Here is a 24,281-nt window from a genome sequence, read left to right as displayed (position 1 = left end):
TCTTAACCACTGGACCACCAGGGAAGTCCCACAATTTTGTATTTTTAAATGGCCAGGCAATATTATCCTCTAATGTCTCCTTGAAAGGCGGACCCAGAGACACTGCCCAGCAGCAAGTGGTACTCTTTGTGAAATGCTGAAAAATTACAGACTGTAGAGTAGAGGATGCCTCTCCCCTCCCCCAACCTCGACCCTGATGGTAACACTGTTACCGGTTTGGTATTTACAAATAAATACTGATGGAGATGCACATAGGTATACTACATATGTAGCTCTGTGTGTGTGTGTGTGTGTGTGATTTTTTATTAGAGTAGAGTTGCTTTACAATGATGTGTTAGTTTCTTGCTGTACAGAAAGGTGAATCGGTCATACATATACATATATCCACTCTTTTTTAGATTTCTTTCCCATTTAGGTCACCACAGAGCATTCAGTAGAGTTCCCTGTGCTTACAGGAGGTTCTCATTAGTTACCTATTTTATACATAGTAGTGTATATACGTCAATCCCAATCTCCCAACTTATCCCACCCTCTTCTTCCCCCCTTGGTAACCGTAAGTTTGTTCTCTACATCTGTGACTCTGCTTTTGCTTTGCAAATAAGTTCATCTCTACCATTTCTCTAGATTCCACATATAAGCGATAATATATGATATTGTGTGTGTGTGTTAACGTAAAGAGGATTATATCATATTTATTACCGAGTGCCTGCTTTTTAAAAAACTCATAAACTAAGTTTTGGAGCAGGTTTAGGTTCACAGAAGAATTGAGTGGAAGGTACAGAGATTTCCCATGTTCCCGTCTCTACCCAGGCACAGCCTTCTCACTATCCTGTACCACAGTGGTACATTTGTTACAATCCATGAGCCTACATTGACATGTCATTATCTCTCAAAGGCCACAGTTTACATTTGGGTTCACTCTTCATGTTCTACAGTCTATGGGTTTTGATTGTATAAACCCAATCTATGGGTTTTGAATATATAATTACATACATCCGCCATTGTAGTATCATACATAATAGTTTCACTGCCCTAAAAATCCTTTGTGCTACACTTATTCATTCCTCCTAACTCCTGGCAACCATTAATCCTTTTACTGTCCCATAGTTTTGCTTTTTATAGAATGTCATATAGTTGGAATCACACAGTACATAGCCTTCTCAGACTGGCTTCTTTCACTTAGTAATAAGCATTTGTTTCCTCCATGTGTTTTCAAGGCTTGATAGCTTATTTCTTTTTAGCACTGAATAATATTCTATTGTCTGGAAGTGCTACAGTTTATTTATCCATTCACCTACTGAAAGACATCATGGTTGCTTCCAAGTTTTGGCAATTAGGAAAATAAGCTACTAATAAACATTCATGTACAGGTTTTTGTGTGAACTTAAGTTTTCAGCTAATTTGGGTAAATATCAAGAACTGTGATTGCTGGATCGCATGGTAAAAGTATGTTTAGTTTGGTAAGAAACTGCCAGACTGTGTTCCAAAGTGGCTGTACCATTTTGCACTCCCACCAGCAATGAATGAGAGTTCCTGCTGTTCCACATCCTTGTCAGCATTTGGTGTCATCAGTGTTCTGGATTTTGGCCATTCTACTAGAAGTGTAGTGGTAAATCATTGTTTTTTGTTTTTTTGTTTTAAATTAATTAATTAATTTGGCTGTGCTGTGTCTTCGTTGCTGCACGTGGGTTTTCTCTAGTTGCGGCGAGCAGAAGTTACTCTTCGTTGTGGTGCATGGGCTTTTCACGGTGGTTTCTCTTGTTGTGGAGCACGGGCTCTAGGTGTGCGGGCTTCAGTAGTTGTGGCTTGCAGGCTCTAGAGCATAGGATCAGTAGCTGTGGCGCACGGGCTTAGTTGTTCTGCAGCATGTGGGATCTTCCTGGACCAGGGCTCGAACCTGTGTCCCTGGCATTGGCAGGCAGATTCTTAACCACTGCACCACCAGGGAAGTCCCTCATTGTTGTTTTAATTTGCATTTCCCTGACGACATATGATGTGGAGCATTTTTTCGTATGCTTACTTGCCATCTGTGTATCTTCTTTGGTGAGGTGTCTGTTCAGGTCTTTTGCCTATTTTTAAATTGAGCTGTTCATTTTCTTAATGTTGAATTTCAAGAGTTCTTTGTATATTTTGAATAATAGTCCTTTAGTAGATATGTCTTTTGCAGATATTTTCGCCAGTCCGGGGCTTGCCTTTTCATTCTCTTGACACTGTCTTTTGCAGAGCAGAAGTTTTCAATCTTAAGTAAGTCCAGCTTAACAATTACTTCTTTCATGTATTGTGCCTTTGGTGTTGTATCAAGAAAGTCGTCACCATAAACAAGGTCATCTAGGTTTTCACCTCTATTATCTTCTAGGATTTTTGTAGTTTTGCATTTTACATTTAGGTCTGTGATCCGTTTTGAGTTAAATTTTGTGAGGGGTGTAAGGGCTGTGTCTAGATTCTTTTCTTTTGCATGTGGATGTTCAGTTATCCCAGCACCTATATTAAAAAGACTATTTTTGCTCCATTGTATTGCTTTTGCTCCCTTGTCAAAGATCAGTTAACTATATTTATGTGGGTCTATTTCTGGGCTCTCTACTCGATTCCATTGATATTTGTCTGTTCTTTCACCAATACCACACTGTATTGATTTCTGCATCTTTATGTCTTTTAAAATTTAATTTTAAAAAGATTTTATTTTATATTGGAGCATAGTTGATTAACAATGTTGTGTTAGTTTCAGGTGTACAGCAAAGTGACTCAGTTATACATGTACCTGTATCTATTCCTTTTCAGATTTTTTTCCCATTTAGGTTATTACAGATTATTGAGCAGAGTTCTCTGTGCTACACAGTAGGTCCTTGTTGGTTATCTAATTTAAATATGTGTATGTGTCGATCCCAAACTCCCAATCTATCCCTCCCTCTAGGTAAGTCTTGAAGTTGAGTCATGTCAGTCCTCCAACTTTGTTCTTCTTGAATTATGAGTTAGCTATTCTGGGTCTTTGTCTCTCCATATAAACTATAGAATTAGTTCATATCCACAAAATCACTTGCTGGAATTATGACTGAGATTGCATTGAATCTATAGATCAAGTTGGGAATAACTGCAGTGGGATTATCTGGGCTGCCCAGCAGCCACTCGAGCCCCCAGGGATGTTCCAAACCCAACTCATTCTCTGAAGCACTAGGGCAAGGGCTCACCCAGAGCTAGTCTCCCCAGAACCACTGGTATCTCAGATTTGTAGCCCGTGCTCCAGCTGTTTTCTCTGCAGTGTCCTCTTCTCCTTTCCCTAACCATTATCCCCACAGAACAAAATCCTTCAAATTCCACCTCAGCTGCCACTGCCTCAGGAAGTCTCCCTAATTACCTTCCTCCTCTGTGCCATGGAAACGCACTCATCTCTTACTTGTCTTTATACACCGTCAACTCTTTGAGGGTGGAGAGGAGTCGTCTCTCTCTCTCTCTCTCTCTCTCTCTCTCTCTCTCTCTCTCTGAAGCACCCACAAGTCTGAGCCCTGCTTTGCTTTACCCTGGACAAATAAATGAAAAATTGGCCAGTGCCAGGTCAATGGTAATGAGTGCAGACTCTTCCACACTCCCTCGGGAGACCCTGAACTGGATAAGTTCTATCAGCTGCTCAAAGCATTGCAGTTCATTGGTTCCAGTCTCCCATCGTTGCTGGAATTTCCCCAAAGCTGATCTTGAGGCACAGCGCCTCCTCAAGCAGATCTGGGAGGTGGCTACTCTCAAAAATTCCTGCTCACCTGAGAGGTGAGCATTCAGTTCTCTTTTAATTTTTGGCCACACTGCAGCTTGGGGGATCTTAGTTCCCTGACCAGGGATTGAACCTGTGCCCCCTGCAGTGGAAGTGTGTAGTCTTAACCACTGGACCACCAGGGAAGACCCTCAGCTCTCTTCTTGAAGACATAAAGGAAGGGAATCATTCCATTTCTATTTTTAAGGGAGATACAGGTAGGAGTAACATATGCAGGGGAGGTGAAATACAGTGCTAAGAAGGTGAGGTGGGCTGGCGGGGAGAGCAGCCAGGCCAGCCCTGGCTTAGAGGGGGGGAAACAGAAGCACACCCTTAGTGAGCCTTGGGTGCTACAGGGAGAAGGTGAGAGGAGACCTGAAGCCTCCAGACCCCACGCTGTTGACTCCACAGACAAGATGCCAAGAGAAGCAGAGCCAGAGAACCCAAGTGGAGGCAGCTCATTTCATCAGCATCCAGTTGGTTAAAAAGAATTTCACTTATTAAAGTGAGGTCACCACAGGGCTGGAAATTCACTGTCAGTGAAACAAAAATACTGAAAGGAAACAGAGAAACGTCTACATTCATGATGAACTTTATTTCAAAAGAGAAACACAGGAGGCAGCTTCCTGAACATTCCACAGACTGTTTTCCTTCTGGGCTCTTTATGAGGCACATGTCTGCCATTTTTGGAGTTAGCACCCTTCATTCTTCCTGTCTTGCCAAAGAGAAGCAGCAGCCCAGGGCTAGGTGCAATGAAGCATCATCAGGAAAAAGGCAACCTTTAGAGGTGATACTGCACCTGGGTGTCTGCTGAACCAGACCTCACGTGCACTCCCCAGGAGCCTCTTCTTGGCTTCTTAACCTTCCTTTGGCACACAGATTTCCCTTGGTGAAGTATAGTTGCTTTACAGTGTTATGTTAGTTTCTGGTGTACAGCAAAGTGATTCATGTATATATATATACACACACACACACACACACACGCATACAGTAGGACCTTGTTGTTTATCTACTTTATATGTAGTAGGTTTTTAAAAAATATTTATTTATTTGTCTGTGTTGAGCCTTAGTTGCGGCATGCAGGATCTTTCATTGTGGCGCGTAGGCTTCTCTCTAGTCGTGGCGTGCGGGCTCCAGAGCACGCGGGCTCAGTAGGTGCAGCGTGCGGGCTTAGTTGCCCCACGGCATGTGGGGGTCTTAGTTCCCCGACCAGGGATCGAACCCAAGTCCCCTGTATTGGAAGGCGGATTCTTAACCATTGGACCACCAGGGAAATCCCTATATGTAGTAGTTTTTATCTGCTATTATATATATGGTAGTTTGTGTATGCTAATAATCTCTAATTTATTCCTCGCCCACCCCCCTTCCCGTTTGGTAACCATAAGTTTGTTTCCTAAGTCTGTGAGTCTGTTTTTATTTTTGTAAATTAGTTCATTTATATCATATCTTAGATTCCACATATAAGTGATATATGGTATTTGTCTTTCTCTGTCTGACTTGCTTCACTTACTGTGATAATCCCTTGTTGACTGTCTACAAGGCTCCCCTGAGGAAAACTGAAGAGCCATTTGGGAGCCATTTACATGCTCTTTCTAAAGAAGGAAAGGCAGAGGAACAGGGACAGGGCTCTCTCTCTGAGGGATCATGGGGAATCCATCCTGCTTTTCTGGAAAGTCCGAGAGAGAGCAGCCCTCTGACCCTAATCCCACCTCAGCATGCATTCCTGAGCCCCTTCATCACCCATCTGAAGCCTCCTCACAAGTCAGGCCCTGTTGGACCAAGACTCCAGTTTTCCCCACGCAAGCCTCTCCGTGTTGACCTGGAGGGGAGGGGAGGGGGGCAAGCTAGGCTCAGGCAAATTGCCCTGGATGCGGGGCTCTTGAGCGCTTTGACTCAAAGACACCCACACAGGGCTCACTTGCTAAAATGGCATCAGTCCTTACATAAGCTGATAGGCATGACGGATTTGCTTCATGTTTTTGTTTTTGCTTTGTTTTGTTTTGTGCTTTCCTGTTGTTGTTATTGTTGTTTTGGGAGGAGTATGTACATCATTTGGGGGGAAATTTTCATTTTCATATAATTTCAAAGTTACAGAAAAAGTTAAAAAACAAGGAACTGCCATAAACCCTTTATCCAGATTTACTAATGTGTTTTCATTTTGCCCCATTTGCTTTATCATTTTCTCTCTCTAGATAGATATAGATATGTATATATATATAGAGAGAGAGAGAGAAAATATGTATCATACATAAACACATACATGTATATGTATACATATACGAATATGTACATATGTGTATCTATATCTGTAATTCTTTTTTTTTTTTTTAATTTTGTCTGCTCTGGGTCTTTGCTTCATTGCAACACACAGGCTCTTCATTGCGGCACACGGGCTTCTCTAGCTGCGGCGTGTGGGCTTAGTTGTCCCACGGCATGTGGGATCTTAGTTCCCCAACCAGGGATCAAACCCATGTCCCCTGCATTAGAAGGTGGATTCTTAACCACTGGACCACCAGGGAAGTCCCTGTAATTCCTTTCTGAACCAGTTGAGAATGAGTTGTAGATATGATGTCACTTTGTCCCTAAGAACCTTGGTATATATTTCCAAGAACAAGGATATTGTCTTACATAACTGCAGTAGTTACCAAAATCAGGGAATTTAAGCATTGATACAATACTATTATCTAATTTAAATCCATATTCAGATTTCATCAATTATAGCTGTTTTCTCCTGGTCCAAAATACAATCTAGGATCACAAATTACATTTAGTTGTCAAGTCTTTTTAGTCTATTTTAATCCAAAACAGTTGCCTTGCCTTTCTTTGTCTTTTTTTTTTTTTTTTTTTTTTGCTGCACCACGAGGCTTACAGGATCTTAGTTCCCCAACCAGGGATCGAACCTGCGCCCCCTGCAGTGGAATTGTGGAGTCCTAACCATTGGACAGCCAGGGAATTCCCTCTTTCTCTTTCTTATCCTTGACATTTTTCTTTTCTTCTTTTAATTTAGTTTATTTTTGACTGCATTGGGTCTTCGTTGCTGCATGCAGGCTTTCTCTAGTTGCGGTGAGTGGGGGCTCTTCTTCCTTATGGTATGCAGGCTTCTCATTGTAGTGGCTTCTCTTGTTGCGGAGCATGGACTCTAGGCGCACAGGCTTCAGTAGTTGTGGCTCGCGGGCTCTAGAGCGCAGGCTCAGTAGTTGTGGCGTGTGGGCTTAGTTGCTCCACGGCATGTGGGATCTTCCCGGACCAGGACTCAAACCTTTGTCCCCTGCACTGGCAAGTGGATTCTTAACCACTGCACCACCAGGGAAGCCCTCCTTGACATTTTTAAGAGTATAGGCCAGTCATTTTGTACGATGTTTCTCAACTTGAGTTTGGCTAAAGCTTCCTCATGATTAGATTCAGGTTGCACATCTTTGGCAGGAATACTACTGAACTGAAGTTGTGCTCCTCTGAGTGCAGTATATCAGGAGGCACCTCTTATTGGTTTGGCAATAACTCAGTTTTGGAGTCACTGTCATGGTTTTAAACTTGGTGCCCTATAGGATGTGAACAGATGTTTCCAACCTCTGGCTTCATGCACTACAGTTGTGGGCAAAGGGGCACACACTTGCATACGCAACAACCTGTTTGAAGCCTGTGTGGTAGAAAGCCCAGGATCTCCTGTTGTATGATGAGGAACACATGGCTCAGTGCCTGCCCCCCACCCATCACCCCAGTCAACATCCAGCCAACACCCAGAAGCAAGGCCCCTACCCAGCAGCTGACTGCGGACTCGTGAATGAGCCCAGCTGAGGCCAGAAGAATAACACAAATTTTTGCCCTCCCCCCAAAATAGTGAACTAAACAAACAGTTGTTTTAAGCCACTACATTTAGGGGTGGTATGTTACACAGCAAAAGCTAGCTGCTACCTCTTGTTCATGGGAGGAAAGAGATCAGACTCAGAAGATCCACGTATCCATTTGAGATCACTAAAGAAAGAAGGTCATGCTGGTTTTCCTCTGGCTCTGTCCTGTCTCCCTCAGGGATCTGAACCTTTGCCTATATTTGAGATTCAAAGGATCGTTTTCATTTACTTATGTGGTTTTTTTAAAAAACAAACCATGGATGTTGTTCTCCCCCGGGCTTTCCATGGCCACATCTTTCAGTTGCTTGACTGCAGTCAGCAAATGTAGAACCCTTCCTGGAGGGAGATGCCATGGCAGCAGAGAAGCCTACTGCCAATAAACATCTAACAAGCACCAGCCAGGGCTGTGGGGTTCACTGTGGCTCTTTGATTTACCAACTCCTCTGATCCCTTCCCTGGAGATTGGGATTTGGTGCCTCTGGGATGTAGCCTGAGGGTTTGCATTTCTAATAAGTTCATCTGGTATTTCTCATCATCAGAGAGCTTTGGGAAACTCTGCATTAGAGAACTAATTCTCAAACTGGGCTACATGTTATAGTCACTGAGCAGCTTAAAAAAACCCCAATGTCCAGAACATTTATATCCGAATCTCTAGGGCTGGCACCCAGGTATCAGTAGTTCTTAAAACTTCCCAGATGAGACCAGTGTGCAGCCTGGCAGTACCTGTGCTGATTTCTATGACTGATGAGTAAGCAGCTCGCTTTCTCCCCATTTTCACGGACATTCCCTTTCAACAGCATATATTTCTGATAATGAAGGTGTACTTTTTCCAGTGCACATGAAACGCTGCCCTGGAGACTCCTTTATGGTTTTCTCCTCACTATTCAGCTGATTTCCCAGAAGGAAGTTGTATTTTTCTTTCTAGGAGCAGTTTCCTAAATCCTATAAATTTCCTTTCGGGAAAAAAGGATTTTTTTTCTTTTTAGAAATATTTCCACCATGAAGACAGACCAAAGGGTAAGTGGTATCAGCAGCTGCAGCACATGCTGTCAGGAGTCTGTCCATATTTCCTAGATCCCTTTACGATTCCCATGCACAGGGGCTCTGGGTGAGCATCTGTGCATCTTTGTTGGAGGGTGACTCAGCTATCATAACTCTTTGTCTGAGCACACTGAAAACCAGAAGAGTCTGGGAACTTATATCTCCCTGAAGCAAGCCCTTAAACAATGACTGACAAGTTCAGTGGTATCAATACCCCTGTTCTCTCACCCCTGATCAGGAAACCGTGGTGACCTGTGGTCACTGTCTCCAGAGATTCCCTGCAGGATTGAGCCAAAGTTACCCCCCCACCTCACAGCCACTGTGGACTTTGCTTAATGCTGCACCATTGCCTTCCCCCTTCCTTTCCCTGTCCACTTCCCCACTGCCATGTTGGCTTTTCTTTGGAACTCTTCCTGATTCATGATGTTCAGTGAATCCTCATCTTAAGGTCAGTTTCTAGAGAACACAACCTAAGAGGTCAACCCCCACGAGCACACCCTCTGAAACCTTTACAAAGGCTCTGGCACTGACCTTCATCCTTAATACACAGGGCATTGTATGTGCCACCAGGAACTGGGTTGCTTTCAATTCGCACATCGACAGCTCTCATGATTTGCTGTTCACCACTCCCCTTGCTACACATGGTTGTCCTAAAACAGACAAAGAAGACACTGGGTTAGGAGAACTAACCAAAACTGGGAAAGAATTCTTTTCTGCTGTCAGCTCTGAATCAGTAGAGATTTTCCTGATTCAGGAGTTTTGGCTGAAAGTACCAATATGATAAAGTATCAATACTCTCCCCAGAAGTCTAAAAGCAGGAAGTTATAGGTGGTGCTTGAGTTGAGGTCACATATATCAATTAAAGATTAAGGGGCAATACATTGTTGATCTCTTTTAGTATATGCTTGGTTTTTATTTCATAAAATTCTCTTCTCTTTATTAGTTCTCTTCTTTTTGGGGGGTTTGTTTTGCTGTTATTTTCGGATTTCTTAAGATGGATCATTGGTTCATGAACCTTCAGCCTCTTTGCTTTTCTAACACAAGCATTTAACACTTTACATTTTCCTCCAGGTATAGCACTAGTGGCATCCCATGAGTTTGAGTATGTTATATTTTAATATCATTCATTTCTACATATATGTGACTTTCCATTATAATTTATTTTTGCCCCATGATTTAAGGATATCTTTTGTAAACAGCAAATAGTAGAACTTTAAAAAATCTACCTGATGGTCCTTGTTTTCTAATTAGAGCATCACATCTGCTTAATTTAATAACAGATCTCTTTGAATTTAAATCTGCCATATTTCTATTAGTTCTGCCCATTCTTCTTCCTTTCTTCCTCTCTTTTCTTTCCCGTATTTTGATTGTTTGAATTCCTTTTTGGCAATCTCTTTTTCTTCTGTATTGGTTTGGAAGTTATATGTTCTTTTACTATTCTTTTAGTGGTTACCACAGAGGTTATAACAGTCTTCCTTGACTTATTAAAATTTAATGTTACTTTTTTTTTTTTTGCGGTACATGGGCCTCTCACTGTTGTGGCCTCTCCTGTTGCGGAGCACAGGCTCCGGACGCGCAGGCTCAGCGGCCATGGCTCACGGGCCCAGCTGCTCCGCGGCATGTGGGATCTTCCCGGACCGGGGCACGAACCCGTGTCCCCTGCATCGGCAGGCGGACTCTCAACCACTGTGCCACCAGGGAAGCCCTAATGTTACTTTTGCTCTCTTTCCTAAAAACACAATTTAAAATACTATGTATTAACATACGTAAAACACTTCCTGACTGATATACCATTTTTTAGTGTTTAGTATTACTGTTACTGCTTTATATAATTATAGATCTTCCTCAACTTACAGCGGGGTTATATCTCCAAAAGCTCATTGTAAGTTGAAAATATGGTAAGTCAAAAATGCATATAACACACAAAACCTACTGAACATCAGAGCTTAGCCTAGCCTACCTTAAATGTGCTCAGAACACTTACTTTAGCCTACAGCTGGGTAAAATCATCTAGCACAAAGTCTGTTTTACAATAAAGCATTGAATATCTCATGTAATTTATTGAATGCTGTACTGAAAGTGAAAAAGCAGAATGGTTGTCTTGGTACAGAATGGTTATAAGTGTATCAGTTGTTTACTCTCGTGATCACATGGCTGACTGGGGACTGCAGCTTACTTCACTGCCCAGCATCATGAGAGAGTATCAGACAGTATATCACTAGCCTGGGAAGAGATCAAAATTCACAATCTGAAGAACAGTTTCTGTTGAATGCATAATGTTTTTGCACCATCATAAAGTTAAAAAAAATTGTAAGTTGAACCACCATAAGTCAGGGACCATCTGTACATAATTCCAATTCACCCCCATATTTACTTTTTCCACTCATCCCTTTTGGCATCTCCAGCCATCCACCTGCAATTATTTTCCTCTTGCCTGAAGAACACCCTTCAGTGTTGGGTTTTTTTTAGTGCAGATCATGTATGATGAATTCTCTCACCTTTTGTCTGTCTGAAAATTCTTTATTTTACCTTTATTCTTGGAAGATATTTTCGCTGGGTATAGAATTCTAGGTTGGCAGTAATTACCTTTCAGCACTTCGAGGGCCTCATTCAGTCGTCTTGGGGCTTTCATTGTCAGTTTATTGTTGCTCCTTTGAAGGTACTCTTTCTTATTATTACTTTTAATAGTTTTTCTTCATATTTGATTTTTACCAGTTTTACCATGTCGTTCCAAGTCGTGAAATTATTTTATGTATCCTACTCGGGCTTTGTAGGGCTTCTTGAATCTGTGCGTGGATGTTTTTCCACAGTTGTAGCTAAGTCTCATATTGCTTTTGCTAATCTTCTTTCTCTTCTCCTTTTGGAATTCCAGTTACATGCATCTTCTTTGCCTTGTACTCTTTCTTCTATATTTTCATCCTTTTTTCTTCTGTTCTTTATTCTGGACATCTTCCTCTGAAATACCTTCCAGTTCATTAATTTTGTCTTTGACTCTTAAAATCAGCTGTTAGATCCATCCATTAAGTTCTTAATTTCAGCTACTGTATTTTTCATTTCTAGAGTTTTCATTTGGTTATTTTTATACTTTTCAGTCTTCTACCAAAATTCTCCTTTTTGTCTTTTGTATCTTTGAACATTTTAAAGAGTTCTTTTAAAGTTTGCATCTACCAGTGTTAACATCTAGAGTTTCTATTGGCTATTTTTATCTTGTTGCCTTGTCTCCTCACGTGACTGGTTATTTTGTTTTGCTTGACAAATCCTATATTTGCTAAAATAGTTTGTGGAAATAAATTGTCTAGGATAATATTATTTTCCTCCAGAGAAGATTTTTAAAATCAGTTCTGCTACCTATCTGGAACACTGGAACTCTAGTATCATCTCAATCCAAACTCATGGCTTCAGAGGATTCGACGCTATGCTGCAGCTCCTTTGAGGGCCTGTGTACTTGTTCCAGTTTACTATGACTCCTAGGGTACAGCCCTTCAATGTTCCAACCCTAAGCAAAAGGATTCCCTTGGTCCCCACATACATAAAACCTGAATTCAAATCTCTGTTGTCCTAGTCCTGTGAGGCTATATAAGTCGCTTCTCAGCTTTTCAGACACGCTTTATGAAATCTGTAAAAGCTCCCAGAAGACAAATAGCCCCAAATTCTAGATTCACCATTCTAGATCTCCATCTTCTAGATATATGTAGATACTGAATATAAATTCATGGAGATACAGATCAGATCTATGTAGCTACTATGCCATCAATTGCAAGATGCGCCATGCATTTAATAGTTAGTTTTTGGTGGGGAGGGGAGATGGCTGTGCAGGAAAGATGCACAGTGAAATGTCCATACTAATGGTCAGATACTTCTTGGTTCCAGAAACATTAACATGGAAAACTATTTTAATATGTCATGTAGTAAATATATCAAGTAAGTGTGTTTACTTTAAAGAAATAGCATCTAAGGGAATTAGAGACTCCACGCTCTTACTACTGAGGGCTGGGGTTCCACCCCTGGTCAGGGAACTGAGATCCCATAAGCTGTGCGACGTGGCCAACAACAACAACAAAAATAGCATCTAAGCAAGTTAGAGATCCACTAACATGTCTTAACACCTTACAGGAAACCCAGAGAGGACAAACCTTTCCAATGACTCAGTTTCAATTTGTAATGCCTGGGAGACCTAAGCCTGGCTCCAAGCTGGCTCTTTAGAATCTTTAGAATACCCTGGTTATCTGATATAATGATAGTGACAGAGTTATGAAGAATATCCACACTTGACTACGTTATGGAAACATGCATACGTGGGACATACTTTGTCTATTTAGGAACTTGGATGTGAACTATAAAGCAGAGAGGCTACAATTCCAGATTCACTGAAAAGCTTTGGAAGTAACCTCATTTGTTCTCTTTATTCAATTGCTGCTTTACATGTGGCACCTTTGGAGATGTGAATCAACATGGTTGCATGTGTTTTCTATGGCCATCTCCCAGCCAGACACCTTCAGGGTCATTATCAAGCAAAGTAGTTTTCGGAGCCCATTTGTTCTTTCACATTCCTGTGGCATGAAGGAAAACGTGGAGTGGCTCCTGCCTTCTCTGTTTATGACTGATGGAGTAGTTAACAGCACTAATGGGATGTTTTCTCCTAGCTGGCCACAGAATTACTTCTCCACAAGGATTCCATGGGTCAGGAATTCAGATAGGGCACAACGGGAAAGGCTTGTCTCTGCTCTGTAATGTCTAAGGCTGAGCTGGAAAGACTCACAGGCTGCCTAAGTCAATAGCTGCTAGGGGCTAGAATCACTTGGAGGCATCTGCACTCACATTTCTGGTAGTTAATGCTGGTTATTGGCTGGGACATCAGTTGGGGCTATTGGTGAGAGTACATACATAGGCATTTCCATGTGGCCTGGGCTTCCTAGGACTTCATAGATAGCATCTCAAAAGTAAGTGTCCCCGGAAATCTGACCATGGGTTTTCCCGACCTACCCTCAGAAGTCACACAGTATCACTCCTGCTGTATTCTATTGGTCGAGGCAGGACTATGCTGTCCCTGATTCACAGGGAGAGGACATAAACCCCACTTCTCAATGGGAGCAATGTGAAAGAATTTGTGGCCATATTTTATTTTATTTTTTAAAATTTATTTAAATTTATCATTTTTTAAAATTGATCTGATGACTCTCAACTTTTATTTATTTGGCTGCGCCACAGGGCATGTAGGATCTTAGTTTCCTGACCAGGGATCGAACCCGTGCCCCCTGCAGTGGAAGCGCGGAGTCTTAACTACTGGACCGCCAGGGAAGTGGTTATATTTTAAAACCTCAATACCGTCTTCCTCTTCCTATGGATGCAGATGAATATATGGTTATATTTTAAAACCTCAATACCGTCTTCCTCTTCCTATGGATGCAGATGAATATCCACAGAGAAAAAGAGATAAAGAATAAATATCAAATCGTTAAGAGTCATTACCTCTGAGGTGGGGAAGAAGAGAGAAACACACTTTGCACTTTATATATATCTGTATTATTTGAAATTTTTACAAGCATTTTTTTCTTTTGTAACTTAAAAGGAAATTCAGAATAACAAAGAGGAAAAAACTGTGACAGAACCCCAGAAAAATGTTTTTATTAACATTTTTGTTTTTATATTTTGTTTAACATTTTGTTTTTATATTTAACTCAAAACAAGAATATACTGGAAGCCACAGCCCATTGCACTCTGTCTATCCTGGCACCTCTATTGAGCCCCGTATCAGCCCTGATGGCAAGGTGGGGTGAGTTGGCAGGAGAGCCCCCAGCTGGCTTGACTTACCCCAGGCTGCCGTCCGCCAGCCAGCCCGTGGTGCACACGGAGAAGGCACAGTCCCGCACCACCTTCCGCAGCTCGTCCGCAGACACCAGGTGAGCGCCTCTGCTCTTGCAGGAAAGCCGAGCGGCCTCTAGTTCCAGGCCCTGAGAGCCATTCTGAGACTCCAGCACAAAGAGCTTCCCTGTGTGAGGACAGCATGGACACAGGCTGACTCTAGGATCCACGGGAATTTAGTCTTAGCAAACTCACCCTCTGGCAGATGCCCATCAGAACTGTAGTTTCCCACTTGCCTAAAGATCCAAGTGCAGCAACTACCTCACTGCATTTGTCCCCGGACTGTGATGACAGTTACACTGGTGTTTGAATCTATTTTTACCTGTTAACTTAAAAAAAAATTTAACTGCCTGTTCTGGCATGTTTATCTGGATAAGCCCTTCAGATCTTCCTTTTAAAAAGATGTTTAGCAGCATTATTTACAATTGCCAAGACACGGAAACATCCTCAGTGTCCATCAACAGATGAATGGATAAAGAAGATACGGTATACATATATAGTCTCAAGATAAGAGTGAACAAGGATAAAAAATATCCCCTTCCCTCATTCTCAAGAACTGTTGGATGAGCTGTCTTGGTGTTAGGAGGCCAAGTGCTAATCCTGATTTGGAATTGTAGTTCTAACAAAAATTTATGTCTAAGACACTTCAAGCCATGGATTTAGCTTAAAGTGGCCTGAGACTGACATTTATCCAGACACCTGATAGGAAAAATTGTAACTAACTCCTCTCTGGAGGAAAAAAACCCCTCCATTTTATGCTTCAGGAAGTCCCATACAAATACTTATTCAAAGGCTATGACCACCGAAGTAAAAAACAGTGAAGTGTACAAGGAAACAAGGCACCATGAGTGAGAAGCAACAGATACCACATGTAGCAGAAACTGACCTAAAAATAAGTCCAATACTGGTATTAACAGGCACAGATTATAGAACAGTCATGATTACTATATTTAAAGAAATAAAAGACAAGTTTAAGAATATCTGCGAAGAATAGGAAATGATAAAAAGTGCTTAGCTGATCTGAAAAAGCACAAAATAGGACTTCTAGAAATTAAAAATACAACGATAAATTTAAAATGCAATAAATGTTTTTGGCTGAATATCAGACACATTTAAACAAAGAACTTAACCTTGAAAAAGAAAGCAGAAGGGGACTTCCCTGGTGGTACAGTGTTAAGGCTCCATGCTCTCTATGCAGGGGGCCCAGGTTCGATCACTGGTCAGGGAACTAGATCCCACATGCATATGCCGCAGCTAAGAGTTCACATGCCACAACTAAGGAGCCCACGTGCTGCAACTAAGGAGCTGGCAAGCCGCAACTTGTGAGCTGCAACTAAGGAGCCCACCTGCTGCAACTAAGGAGCCCACTTGCCTCAACTAAGACCCAGTGCAACCAAATAAGTAAATATTAAAAAAAAAAAGAAATCAGAAGACATCATCCAAAATGTAGTAAAGAAACAAGAAAAGATGGAAAATATTAAGATAATAAAGAGACATGAAGGAAAAAATAAGGATTTTTAAAAAATTAATTTTTGGCCACGTTGGGTCTTTGTTGCTGCGTGTGGGCTTTCTCTAGTTGTGGCGAGCAGGGGCTACTCTTTGTTGCAGTGCATGGGCTTCTCATTGCAGTAGCTTCTCGTGTTGTGGCTCTAGGCGCACGGGTTTCAGTAGTTGTGGCACGTGGGCTCAGCAGTTGAGGCTTGTGGGCTGTAGAGCACAGGCTCAGTAGTGTGACGCATGGGCTTAGTTGCTCTGCAGCATGTGGGATCTTCCCAGACCAGGGCTCAAACCCATGTCCCCTGCATTGGCAGGTGGATTCTTAACCACTGCACCACCAGGGAGTCCCAAGAATAAGGATTAACATATACTTTAATCAGAATTCCCAGAGAGGAGAGAAAAAAAATGAGGTGGAAGTGATATCTGAAGACAAAATGCCTGTGAATTTTATAGAACTGATAAATATTCCAATACATAGATTGAATAAGTTCAACAACAAATCCCAATATGAAAAATATCTATAAATACATATATACCAGTGATGCTGCAAAATGGAAAAGACAAAGAAAATATTGTCAAAGCAGATAGAGAGAAGGGAGAGAATACTTTCAAAGTAGCAGCAGTTTGACTGCTGTCTTCTAAAACAATAGCAATGGAAGCAAGAATACAATTACTAGCAAAAAATAGCTGCAAATTTAGAATTTTATACTCGCTGAAAATATATTTCAAAGAACAAAGATGAAACAAATGTATTTTTTCAGATAAGCCAAAATCAAGGTGGTTTGCCACCACCAGATCCTCCTTGTAGGAAATAGTAAAAGAAGTATTTCAGGCAGAAAGAAAATTATTTGAGAGGCAAGATGGAATGGAAAGGGGGAAAAAATCAATACACAGTTAAATAAAAGTGAACATTGATTGTATAAAATGGCACCCAACAGCAGCAGAATACACATTCTTCTCAAGTGCGTGTGGAACACTCTTCAGGGTAGACCATATGCTAGGCAATAAAATAAGCCATAATAAATTTAAAAGGATTATAATTGTACAAAGTATTTTCTCTAATTACTATGGGGTAGAATTAGAAATTAATAACATAAATAAATTGGGAAATTCATAAATAAATAGAAATGAAACCAAGCACTTCTAAATAACTGATGAGACAAGGAGAAATCACAAAATTAGAAAATATTTTGAGATGAATGAAGGCAAAACATGCTAAACCTTATGGGATGCAGTTAATACACTGCATAGAGGGGAATTTATAACTATAAATGCCCACATTAAAATAAGAAAAATTATCTCAAATAAAAATCCTATCACACCAGTCAGAATGGCCATCATCAAAAAATCTACAAACAATAAATGCTGGAGAGGGTGTGGAGAAAAGGGAACCCTCATACACTGTTGGTGGGAATGTAAATTGATAAAGCCACTATGGAGAACAGTATGGAGGTTCCTTAAAAAACTAAAAATAGAACTACCATATGACCCAGCAATCCCACTACTGGGCATCTACTCTGAGAAAACCATAATTCAAAAAGAGTCATGTACCACAATGTTCACTGCAGCTCTATTTACAATAGCCAGGTCATGGAAGCAACCTAAGTGTCCATCGACAGATGAATGGATAAAGAAGATGTGGCACATATATACAATGGAATATTACTCAGCCATAAAAAGAAACGAAATTGAGTTATTTGTAGTGAGGTGGATGGACCTAGAGTCTGTCATACAGAGTGAAGTAAGTTAGAAAGAGAAAAACAAATACCATATGCTAACACATATATATGGAATCTAAAAAAAAAAAAAAAAGGTCATGAAGAACCTAGGAGTAAGACTGGAATAAAGATGCAGAACTACTAGAGAACGGACTTGAGGACACGGGGAGGGGGAAGGGTAAGCTGGGACAAAGTGAGAGAGTGGTAGTGTATATATGGACATATATACGCTACCAAATGTAAAATAGATAGCTAGTGGGAAGCAGTCGCATAGCACAGGGAGATCAGCTCGGTGCTTTGTGACCAGCTAGAAGGGTGGGATAGGGAGGTTGGGAGGGAGGGAGATGCAAGAGGGAAGAGATATGGGGATATACGTATATGTATAACTGATTCACTTTGTTATAAAGCAGAAACTAACACACCATTGTAAAGCAATTATACTCCAATAAAAATGTTAAAAAAAAAAATCCCAACCTGTTGGAAAACACGGAAACGAAGAGCAAACTAAACCCAAAGCAAGCAGAAGAAGGAAATAATAAGAATTAAAGCAAAAATTAATGAAATAGAGAAGGAAAAACAATAAAGAAAATCAGTAAAACCAAAAGTTGGTTTTTTGGGAAGGTCAACAGAATTGACAAACGTTTAGCTAAAATGACCAAGAAAAAAAAAGAAGACTTGAATTACTAAAACAGAAATAAGAGGGCAGTTATTACTCCAACCTTATGGAAATACAAAGATTATAAAGGACTACTATAAGCAACTGTATGCCAGACTTCCCTGGCAGTCCAGTGGTTGGGACTCCATGCTTCCGGTGCAGGGGACGCAGGTTCCATCCCTGGTTGGGGAACTAGGATCCCACATGCCGCATGGCATGGCCAAAAATCCTCCCCAAAACCCCCAAATAACTGTATGCCAAAAATTAGGTAACTCGTATGAAATGGAAAAATTCCTAAAAAGACACAAACTACTGAAATTGACTCAAGAAGAAATAGAAAATCTGAATAGACCTTTAACAAGTAAAGAGATTGAATTAGTAACTTAAAATTACCCACAAAGAAACGCACATGTTCAGATGGCTTCACTGATGAATTCTACCAAATAGCTAAAAAGAACTTGATAACAGTTCTCTATAAACTCATCTAAAAAATAGAACAGGAGGGAACAACACCTCCCAGCTTTTTCTATGAGGCCACCATTGCCCTAATGCCAAAACCAGACAAAAGACACCACAAGAAAAGAAAACTACAGGCCATTATCTCTTATAAATATAGACACAAAAGCCCTCAACAAAAATACTAGCAAACTAAATCCAGCAGCATAAAAAAAAAATTATATATCATGACCAAGTGGGATCTATCCCAGGAATACAAGGTTGGTTTATATCCCAAAATCAATTAATATAATACAACTTATCAATAGAATAAAGGACAAAAACTACATGATCATCTCAATAGATGCAGAAAGGCACTTGACAAAATTCAGTACCCTTTCATGATTAAAAAAACATTCAACAAACTAAGAAGGGAGGGGAATATCTTCAACCTGATAAAGAGCATCTACAAAAATCCCACAGCTAACATCACACTTGGTGGTGAAAGACTGAATACCTTCCCCTAAGATCAAGGATGTCTGCTCTTGCCACTTCTGTTCAACATTGTACTGGCAGTTCTCTCCAAGGCAAGTAGGCAAGAAGATGAAATAAAAGCCATCCAGATTGGAAAGAAGTAAAACTATATTTGCAAATGACGTGATCTTGCATATAGAAAATCCTAAGAAATCCACTAGAAAAACTACTAGAACAGTTCAGCAAGGTTGCAGTAAAACATTTTAACTTAAGTGACAAAAATCTGTACAGAAATTAAGTAGGTCATCTCTTCTCATTGTAAAACTTTTCCCTAGGATTCCATTTACACACATGGTTTCAAAGGCCATCTTGACATGGATGACTCACATTTTTCTCTTCAGTCCAGACCCTTTCCATTCACCCCATCCTCCTCTCCACCCCCACCCTCTCTCACCTGCACAAGTGAAATAGCACCCTACGTGGCCTCTCCATATCCAATCCTGCCCTGGTGCCATCCATTCTTCCTACTCTCAGCGTGAGCTTCTCAAAATGCAAACCTGATCAGTCTCTCTTTTTTTGATTAAAACAAAACTTGGCCCCATATCAGTTTCCCCAGCATCATCTCAAACTACTTCTACCTTGGACTCTGGGCTCCAGTCACTCTGTTTCTTAACACATGTCCCACTTTCTCTGCCACTCATAGTTTCTCTGTACATGTTATTCTCTATCCAGATCCTCTGTCTTCCCCCCTTTGCCTAGTTTATTCTTATCTTTCAGATCCTCCTATGCCAAGTCAAAAATCTCCTAATATATGCCCTCATAATACCTCCATCCTTTAATCTTATCACTTATCAAAATCGCAAGTTCACATTTTCATTCATATAATTATTTGCTTAATGACTCTCTCCCCCATTGGATTTTAAGCTCCCTGATAGCAAGGACCTGTTTCTCCTCACCGCTCTATCCTCAACAGCAAGGACAGTACCTAGTATATGGTAGACACTCAAATTATCTGTTGAATTAATGAATCTTTTCCTGCAGTCTTTACCCAAACAGTTAATTTGCATTCAGTTAATGCAAAGATTTTTCTGTTTCAAAAGCATTTTAAAATTACAGTAGCAGGTCTCTTTTATGTATAAGATACACATCTGATTAGTCCAATGTAAAACTAAATGTTTTTCAGTTGAGTTTGACTTATTTTTGCATAAGTCTATGGAATTTTTAATAACTCCAAATTCTCTCTCTTCAAATGTCTTAACACATTAGCTGCACATTTCTTCTTCCTCCTTCCATCACTGTAGCACATAAATACGTAAATGTGAAAAGTGGTAGTTAAGCATATATTTAGTAAAGAAAAGAATCCTTTCATAAATAGGTTCTGATTTTTCAGTGGCTCTATTATAAAAGTTGGAGCTCAGCAAATGGAGTTTCTTGAAAGCAAATTTACCTATAGTTCTCCATTGCAGAAGAAGGGAGAAGGAAAGGAGAAGGGAGAAACGGAGGCACTTCTGGCAAGTGTTAACAAGAAAATATGCCTGGTGCTGTCGTTACTTTCTCCTTATCCAATGATATTTCTGTCTTAAATTTTCTATGACCCACATCAAGCCAGATAGGCACAAAATATTGATCCATACCCATCTGGCATTCCACTTCAGCAGTTATAGTGGGGTGACACTCTAAAGCCTCATGGGTTGCAGAGACATTTCTTTAAAAGGAATTAAAATTGGTACAATAGTATACATTGTTCAAAGGTTAATACTAGCTCCAATTTATTCTACTTGCATTCTTTAAAATCAGCTTAATTTTCATGACTCAATGTCAGGCCAAAAAGTACTACAGTAAAGAATTAACAGGGATTTCCCGGGTGGTGCAGTGGTTAAGAATCTGCCTGCCAATGTAGGGGACACGGGTTCGAGCCCTGGTCCGGGAAGATCCTGCATGCTGCGGAGCAGCTAAGCCCGTGAGCCACAATTACTGAGCCTGCGCTCTAGAGCCTGCGAGCCACAACTACTGAGCCTGAGTGCCACTACTACTGAAGACCGTGTGCCTAGAGCCCAGTGCTCCGCGACAAAGAGAAGCCACCGCAATGAGAAGCCTGTGCACCTCAACGACGAAGTAGCCCCCGCTAGCCTCAACTGGAGGAAGCCCTCGCACATCAACGAAGACCCAGTGCAGCCAAAAAATAAATAAGTGAATAAAGAAAAAAGAATTAACAGTGGATTGGCGGCTACTAAGTATGGGATTTCTTTTTGGGTGATGAAAATTTTCAGAAATAAGAGAGTGGTGATGGTTGATGACTGTACTAAAAACACTTGGATCGTGCATTTTAAAATGGTAAATTTTACATGTCAATTAAAAATTAACAGTGATCACTAGGAGCCTTTAAAGTTAACAGTGTTTTCCCCTCTAACACTCTCTCTGAGCATATGGAGCAATAAGACAGTCATCCTTAATTAGGAGCAAAGAGTTCTACAAGCTGGCACTTAGAACAAAGAGAACCCAAAATTCTAAGCTACTATCTGGAGGTTTTTCCCTTGCTTTCTCCTTTCCCTAACCATCATGCTTCTTTTTGTCAAATCTTCTCTCTGCACCCAATATTGTTTGCTAAATAGCGATGACATTTTAAAATATACAAAGCATCCTAAATCAGCTGAGGGTTTTTCTCCTTCATCAACCTAATTTGTCCCAAGCTTGGATTTACTAGTAACCCCTCATGGATGTGAGAACATGCTAGCTTCTTTTCTTTTACATCCTTCTGCACCAAGTCAACGGGGTTTTGTTCCAAAATCAAAACACAGCTGAATTAGCTTTTTGAAACTGAACTGATCTAAGGCTGTGATCCTGCTAAGTTTAGGGAAGTATTGAAAGCTGAATTCAGGTTGAAAAAACAAACGAAAGATGGGTCAGTTCTCAGAACCCACAAAAATCTGGTCCTTACCTATTTCCTCTAGCTTTTTAAAAATGTTTTTTATTATATTTTAAATGTATTTATTTCATTTATTTATATTTGGCTGTGTTGGGTCTTCGTTGCTGTGCGTGGGCTTTCTCTAGTTGCTGCGAGTGGGGGCTACTGGGCTACTCTTCGTTGTGGTGCGCGGGCTTCTCATTGCGGTGGATTCTCTTTGTCACAGAGCACTGGGCTCTAGGCATGTGGGCTTCAGTAGTTGTGGCACGTGGGCTCAGTAGTTGTGGCCTGCGGGCTCTAAAACGCAGGCTCAGTAGCTGTGGCACACAGGCTTTGTTGCTCCGCAACATGTGGGATCTCCCTGGACCGGGGCTTGAACCCCTGTTCCCTGCATTGGCAGGCGGATTCTTAACCACCGCACCACCAGAGAAGCCCTGTCTAGCTTCTTGTCAAAGGAGAGCCTCACCTTGAACTTTCCGCTCCAGCCACTCTGTCATTTATCCCATTTCCCCTGTGACTCACAGGACCTTTGCACGTGCTATTTCCTCTCCCCAAGACCCTCTCCTCTCTTGCCTAGCTGATTTCCACTCATCTTTCAGATCTTCCCGGACCAAGCCAAAACGCCAAGGGAATCTTGTAATCACTGGCCTTGCCAGTCGGAGCACATTTAATAGACGTGGGAAATTATGTCTCGGCAGAGGAGGTTCCAGGGCACCCTAGACGTGATTTCATTTTAAAGACCTTTCAAGGAGATCTTGGAAAGCTAGAGGTGGGCCTGCAGGACCAAAGCACAGGCTTTCTCTTGTGCATTAAGGAGTGGTTCAGGGGCCCTGTGGGGCGTTTGGGCGCGCGGGGACTCGGTGAGCTGCAAGAGGGAGGCGGAATCGCAGGACAGCTGCGCTCCTTGTTTCCTCCCAGGCTGGTAGTGTTCCGGGCTCGTCCGAGGGGGCAGCCCCGGCGAGCTTCACTTTCCCCACGCGCCACCCCGGGCCCGCCGCCTCGCGGGCACTCCCCAGACACTCACCCTCCGCCCGCACGGAGAGCCCTGGCAGGCCGAGCAGGAGCAGCGTAGCCGCCCAGAGCCGGGTGCGGGAGCCGGGTCCCTTGGCAGACATGGTCCGGACGTCCATGGGCCGCTGGCTGGAGCGCGGGCTCTGGCTGTGCCGCAATCGGGGGTGCCCGCGCCACTGCGCCGCGCACGCCACTCAGCTCCGTGTGCTGTGCTCTGTTCGCGCGTCGCAGGCTTCGCGCCCGGCGCGCAGACAGGGAGGAGCGCGGGGAGCCAGGGAGGCTGGGGATGCCAGATCCGCAACGCTGGGGCCCCGAGCTCCCAGGGGGTCCAGTACTCGGCGCCGGGGAGGCGGCTGTAGCCGGGCTCCGCCTTCGTGCTGGGCACCTGGGGGCCTCGATGCCAAAAGAGGCTGAGCCGAACGAACGGTGAGCTCCCTGGGTGCCTCCGGGGCAGAGCGGAAGGGCGCGTGGAGGCGGGGAGAGCGGAGAGCCCGCTGCAGGGAACCCCCGCCTGCCTGGGGACCCTCTGCGAAAGGGTGACGCAGTCTGAGAGGCCAACCCACCCCACACCCTCTCGCCCCGGGAGGACCGTGAAAAACTGATGCCTAACTCTGTACTCTGCCTCTTGACTTTGCAGCTGGCGTCCTCCTGTAGAGGAAGAACATTTTTACGAAAAAGAAAGCTCTAACTTGCCAGCCTCGCTCTGAGGAGTGAAACGCACGGAATAGCGAGACTCCCCTTCCCTAAAAGGCCTGACAATCATTCACATGTGAGTGTAAATTAATTTACTTAACTATTCATCTTGCAACAGCTAGCTGGTAACCTGAGGAGTGAGAATTCACATGTCTGGGCTGGAGGGGACCTTTGAAAGCCTGGTTATTGCTGAGAATGGAGGGGAGGGGGCAGAAGGCACCTGCAGGAACTATGCATTGATTCCTTCAGGAGCTGTGCCTACTATCGCTTTCAGAATAGTCAATTGGATATTACTACCGAATTCTAATGAAATTTTAAAGTTTGTCTTTATTCAGACCCGTCCTGCCCTGTCCTGATTTGGGGAGATGGCACGCTCTAAAGGTTTATTTGGTACAATTGCTTT

The 24,281-nt window shown here is 42.2% G+C and overlaps 1 protein-coding gene across 1 annotated transcript in view; it reads right to left on the bottom strand.

Moving 5' to 3' along the window:
• SUSD5 (sushi domain containing 5) overlaps window positions 1-23,289 on the bottom strand; it is a gene marked incomplete at both ends in the record, with an annotated part of 36,790 nt that extends 13,501 nt beyond the window's left edge. The window contains 3 exons of the mRNA XM_082849104.1: window positions 9,160-9,278; window positions 14,440-14,617; window positions 23,199-23,289. Coding sequence (XP_082705230.1) covers window positions 9,160-9,278; window positions 14,440-14,617; window positions 23,199-23,289 — 388 coding nt within the window. The remainder of the gene's footprint in view (window positions 1-9,159; window positions 9,279-14,439; window positions 14,618-23,198) is intronic.
• Between the last annotated feature and the right edge of the window lie 992 nt (window positions 23,290-24,281).

Source organism: Leucopleurus acutus (genome assembly GCF_964270905.1).
Source record: "Leucopleurus acutus genome assembly, chromosome: 10".
Lineage (NCBI taxonomy): Eukaryota > Metazoa > Chordata > Mammalia > Artiodactyla > Delphinidae > Leucopleurus > Leucopleurus acutus.
This window is presented reverse-complemented; position numbering and strand designations above follow the sequence as displayed.